Below are 6575 nucleotides of genomic sequence, written 5' to 3' on the forward strand. Positions count from 1 at the left end.
GCCTACGTTCAATTTGAGCGATGCTTACAGCCCTAGGGAAAATTTAAATATTTTGGCCCACACGCCCGTGTGGATTCACACGGTCTGGGTGTCTGGCCCGTGTGGTCCGCATAGCCTAGCACGCACCTATGTGGCCCTCTTAATGCCATACATGGCCTGTCACACGGCTTGGCACGTAGTTGTGTGGCTCAAAATAGTGAGTTACACGGTCTAACACACAACCAAACGCATGCTTGTGTGACTCCAATCTCAAAATAACTCTCACACGGCCTAGACACATGCTCGTGTCTACGGCCTGTGGGACACTAATTCACAAATAGTGAGTTACACGGTCTGGACACATGCCCGTGTCCCCCTAAATCACAAACAGTGAGTTACACGACCTGTACACACACCCGTTAGCTAATCACCCATAAATACCCCTCTTAAATCTAGAATTACATTGATCAGTTATCTAGGAAATTATGACTCTAATTTTATCATCAAAGCATGGGATAAATTAGGGACTAACTAAGGGTGTAAATGAACAGTTCGTATAACGTTCGTTTATTAAGCTAAATAAACGAGTATGAACAAAATTTTTTATGTTTGTTTAATAAACGAATGAACACGAACAGATGTGTGTTCAGTTCGTTTATGTTCACAAACTAGCTCATTTATCAGCTCGTTTATAAGCTTGTTTATGACTGTTTATTTATTAATGACATTTTTTTAGAAAAATATAGAGATGTAAATGAACAAAGTGTTCGATGAACATGTTCGTGTATGTGTGTATATATGTATTTATTGTTTGTTTGTTTATTATTTAATAACATTGTTCGTGAACATGTTTAATTATATGTTCATGATCATGTCCGATTAAGTTAAATGAATATGTTCGTGAACATTAAACAAACGAATATGAACATACATAATTTTAACTAAACGAACGTGAATAAAAATTAAAATTCTTAATGAACACAAACTGAACACGAATAAACTTAAAAATAAATAAACAAACATGAATAAAAATTTATTCGCTCAAGTTCGGTTTATTTACTAGAACAACTTTTAAAGGTAGGTATTTTATTAAAACTCAATTGAATATCCCACCGAATTGGCTATTCCGATGAGCTTTTTACATAGAAAAATAAAAATAGCATAGTTAAAAACTAGCGTTAGTATTAAACAAGTATTGGTCAACGGCCGTATTAAATAAGTACTAAATAAAAAGAGATAACTACTAAATGCTCCTCACGTATTGGTCAACGGCCGTATTAAATAACTCACACCTGCAATAAGAAAAAAAATTTCATGCGCACATAGAAAAAAAGTTCTTTTAGAAATGATGACAAAGACGATTGAATATTGACCATGCGAAATAACTACAAAGTCTTTTAACTTTGTGATTAGAGCATCAATATTGAGCTAACAAAATAACTTTGTTGGCCTCTTCATTAAAAAAACATAATATAACAAATAATTAAAAGTTTAGAGGGAGAGTGGGAAGTAACATGTCCTAGAATGATGCATTCTAGCTCTCGGCTGAAGATACTATTTTTACTAACCATATCAATAATAGTTAATTAGGAGAAACCAAACTACATTGATATGAATAATGAGATAGTCATCAAATTCAGGGACCATTCACATGTAACTTACCTACTGGGGGCATGTGGCTTAACTGTATGCTAATAATCGTTATCTTAGTCAATTTCATTACTGTATAACTGCCTACCAACAAAATAATTATTAGAATCAACCCAGGATATAAAAAGGACAGAGCAAGTTCCTAAAAGAGTTAAATTACTTTCACTCGAATATAAATGTCCAATACACATATTAATAAGGTATAGGTCCAATGTAAGTATAGTTAAATCTATTTTTAATATTTAGAATATCTTCAGAGGTTATATCTTTTGTGTGTTAAATATATAAACAACATGCACAAAATTTCCTAATAAATTGAAGAGCCATAACAATATAACTAAACAAATATCATAACTTCGTCTTGAAGAAGTTGTGCGTCCCATTCAAATGTTAAAAAAAAAAAAAAATTTGAACCACCCTCAAAGATAAGAGCTCCAAGCACAAAATAAGTCAATATTTTGACTGTCCAAAAGCACATTTTTTGACGGGAAAAAATAATTAAACCATGCAATTTTTATTTTACTTTTAAAATCGGTTTCAGTGAAGAAAATGAAATTAGACGCTTTTAACTTTTGAGAAGCATGTGAAAGTATAAAATACACCCTTATTGTAAAATAATTTTAAAAAATAGATTGACTTCTGATTTTTTTTTATGTTTAGATGATTCATGCAAAATATTTTTATTGTTTGATATTAGTTTTGCAATCATTTTCTAACAATCGTCCTTAGTAAAACAAATACAATCTAGTATATTTGTTTCAAAATATTATAATAGCATTTTCTTTTGACAATCAAAATTTATTTTATAATAATTAATATATATATATAAAACTTAAAAATAAACAATGTCTAATTAAATTTTAATTTAAATTACATATATTACATATGTAAGAGTCAATAGTGACACACTAAAGTTAGGAGGAATAAATGAAATTCAACACGATTTAAAAAATAATCATATTTATATAAATAAATAATTCTTATTTTATACTATAAAACATTTCTTATTAAATATTTATAACTTGTAATATATTTATTATTAAAATATTAATTTAAATACCTTTTAATAATATATTAAGAATATTATTTACAATTTAATTAATAAAATAAAATTTTAACATTAAATAATTTTTAAAATATAAATAATTAAGTATAAATGTTTAATAATATTCAACATTATAATATTTGATATTAATGTTTTAATCCTTTTAACTATTTTAAAAATTTTACAAAAGTTATTATTAATATAAAATATTAGGTTTGATTAAGTTATTTTTATATAAAATAAAAATGACTCACACTTTTAAAATAATAAGTCAATTTAAGGAAAATAAACTTATTTTCAACTGACTTAAAAGGTTATTTTCCATTAACCATGTTTTCCATCAAACAAACACATGAAAGTGTAGAAAATATTTTCTGTAAGTTATTTTTCATGAAATAAACGCTCCCTAAATTGCAAATATTATATCAAATTAATTTTCTTTTTAAAATTTATATCAAATATATAACATTATAAATTTAAATTTGTAAGAATTGTGTTTGTATGCAATTTTATATCTGAAAAATATTAATCTAAAATATATTCAAAATTAAAGTTTACAAACAGATTATATTAATTGCTTAAATAATATCTGAAATTTATATTTAATTTATCATAATGAATATGAATAAAATTAACAAAATTTTCGCTGTCCAACCTCAAAGTCTAAAATATACACTTTATTTTTCATAATCTATTTTGACAATAAAACCAAACACTTAACAGAACACATTTTCTTCATAATCATTTTGAAAATCACTTTTTCCAAACCAAGCTTTTTATAAGTATTCTCAAACGCAAACGTTAATAACATTGAAAGTACTGGGGATGCCATTATTCATTAGTATGCAACGAAATTAAATACTGAGAAACTTAAATTCGCAGAGACAACAAAATATGTAAAGTAAAAGCAGACATTCAACAGGAAAGATCATCAGCTTTCCTAAAAAAATAAGCATGGAATTGCAAAGAACTCTAGGAAAAGAAAGGGGGTTGTTTACCTGATTGGAGTTCCAGGGGTATAGAGTGGGTTTTTCGCAACGTACTCAACATACAAGTTATAAATATACTTGAGTGTTTCACGAAGATCACTAGTCCTAGGATTAGTAACCAATATAAACTGCACCATCAAAACACAAATAGAGCGGCAGAGTTAGAATTTCTATGACAAACATGAAACATTATTCAAAAGCATCAACGTAGTGGTAATAAATAATGTTGCTAAAAAAATACAATAATGGGCATTAGTCAGTCAAGAAAGTCTTACGCTACAATGCAATTATTTTAATTTTCAAATAATCTAAAGCTTTAAAGGTTGCTCGGTACTTGTTCAATTAGTAAATTTTGAGAAATAAGCACATATACATTTCAACATGCAATAGCAGAGATGACCCTATAGAATAACTTTTAAGATAAAAACTCTTAATTCTTTGTAGAGTTTGTATTAAATTTAGGTGCTAGTGCAACAGGGAAGATCCCTAGCAGAAAGCATAACGAAAGATCAACAGTATTAAGGAAAGTAAGTTTCTGGGCTTTCATGGAAAAGATAATTCTATGTCCTCCAAAATTACTAGAAACCACAAGCTGAAACCGCCCAATCTTGTAACTTGCAGCTCCATTTGGAATCATTGAAGTTGAAGCAACAATGATCATCTAATTTACAACATTTGGCCCATTCATTAGTTACGCAAAACTTCAAACACATCAAATTGAACACAACGAAACTTTTCTAAATGAAAGGTGCATTTGGATGCAAATTGCAGATTGAATTGTTTCTACCTCTTAGGGTGCATTTGGATGTCATAGCAGATGCACCCTCCTAGATTTTAAACCATTACCATCACTTTTTTTCTTTTTATTAAATCTCACATTCTATCCAAACATACGCTTAATAACATGCAATGTTATCTTATTAAATTCAAATAAAAATTGGTCATGAATTCTTTTGAATACAACATCTAAGTTAAACCATCATAACAAAGTAGAAACATAATAGGAAAGTTTTTATTTCAAAAAAAAGAAAAAGAAAAAAGAAAAACCTTAATCCCTGAAGGAGTTTCCATGAAACTAAGTTTGTAGGAATTAGTACGGAAGCTATGAAAAGAACAACCTTGACCTGGCAACTGAGGGACCCCTAAATTTCCCTTGTCAGCGCTGCGTGTCCTCAACAATTAAAAATTTATTAAAAAAAAAAGTAATACCAAAGGGGTGGGGGGAGAGAGAGAGAGAGAGAGAGAGACCTGGTGGGATCCATTTTGGCAGCAAGGGATTTGAGGGAGAAAAGGAGACCGAACATGAGCTTGTGATCTTGTTGGGGATTGAGAGTGTGGAGAGGGCGATTCCACTCCCTGTAAAGCAAGCACACTCCATTCCGATTGAATATGTAGATCATGTGGGCATTGTTCCCCGTCGTCGTTGTTGGTGTTGGTGGAGATGGACTAATCTCTGATCCTCCAAAAAATTGCATTCTCTTTCTTTTTCGATAATCCTATTCCATGATCTATTGGCTGATATTTCTTGCTGTATTTTTATTTTATTTTACTAGAGTTGATATATGCATAATCTTAAACTTGACATCTACCAAGGATAAGTAAATGTTCTGAATAAACGAATAGAGCACTAAAGCAGTTACCAAACGATATGAAGAACTACTACAAACAAAATTTACAGAAACATTAGTATAAAATAATATTTGAAAAAAAAAATCATGCAGGAAATCAAGATCCAACCATAATGTTCATAACTTTTTCGGTTATAATCACACTATTTTCATGGAGGCGTATCAAATGTAAAGAACAAAAGTTTCGAAGTCACCAAAATTTTCATTCATGGCTTCAATGTTCCAACAATGACATGGTGAAGTTCAAAGTGACCTTTATAATACTATAATTTAATTTGTACATAAAAGAATATTTTAATAATTTTCCTCTTGAGTTGATGTTAATTGACTTATAATATTAATTTAATTAAAATTTATAAATATTAAATTGTGATACACACAAAGGTAGATGTTTAATTTAGTTCAAAACTTACAAATCAGACTTCAGCATAAAAATAACTTATTGGCTATAAATTTCTGTTTTTGGGCATAATTAGTTTGATCTAAAAGTTAATAGTTAATAAATTGAGTAGAATTAATTAAGGCTTAAATTTTAAATGTTTTAAAGTAAATTAAGTTGGATTTCGATTTAATTTCGGTTTTAATTAAATTAAAATCAATCTATTTAGTTTCTAAATTAATTTTAGTTTTTAATTAAGTTAAAGAAACAATATTAATTTGTTTCTAATTTAATTTAATTATTTAAAAAAATTGGCATGAGTTGGATATTTAGAAATCCAATTTTTTTGCAAAATTTAATAAAATAAATTTTTGTTGCTATTTCATAATTTTTAAAATCCAAATTATTTTTCTTAAATATCCAATTTAATTTTTAAAACCGCAAATAATATTTATTTTCTTTCAATTTTTTTTTCTGAAATTCAACTTTTCTTTCCTCCCGTTTTCTCTGCTCTATCCCGGCTAGCTCCGCCATCAGAGGGCTTTCGCCTTTTTAATTAATAAGATCAGTCCTTGCACCTTAACAAATATCTTCAAATTAGTCCTGATTTTGAGAATTTCAAGAAAAATAATTTCTCAATAAGTCTCTCTGTTTTCAAATCCTTTTTATTTCAAAACATTAAACCTTTTAATTTTAGAAAACCTATTTATTTTATTTTATAGATTTAAATTTCATATTTATTTTAATTCAAATTTGATTTTTAATTAAGGGTTTATTCAACATTCCTTTTTATTTTATTTTATTTCATTTTATTTTCTTATTCATGTACCTTTAAATTTATTTTCGTTTTTCCATATAGTTTTGTTATAATGTTTGACCTCTTAATTTCGTCCCATTATATGTTT

General features: G+C 28.2%; 1 protein-coding gene across 1 annotated transcript; it reads right to left on the reverse strand.

Annotated features, from left to right (window-relative positions):
- Positions 1-1138: 1138 nt before the first annotated feature.
- LOC105789814 (uncharacterized) lies at positions 1139-5162 on the reverse strand. Its single transcript, XM_012617155.2, has 4 exons — positions 4912-5162; positions 4711-4825; positions 3673-3791; positions 1139-1271 (listed from the first exon to the last, which is right to left on the reverse strand). The coding sequence occupies exons 1-4, from the start codon at positions 5136-5138 to the stop codon at positions 1223-1225; spliced, it is 510 nt and encodes a 169-aa protein (XP_012472609.1). The 5' UTR covers positions 5139-5162; the 3' UTR covers positions 1139-1222.
- Positions 5163-6575: the final 1413 nt, after the last annotated feature.

Source organism: Gossypium raimondii, chromosome 11, assembly GCF_025698545.1.
Source record: "Gossypium raimondii isolate GPD5lz chromosome 11, ASM2569854v1, whole genome shotgun sequence".
In the NCBI taxonomy this organism is placed as follows: Eukaryota; Viridiplantae; Streptophyta; class Magnoliopsida; order Malvales; family Malvaceae; genus Gossypium; species Gossypium raimondii.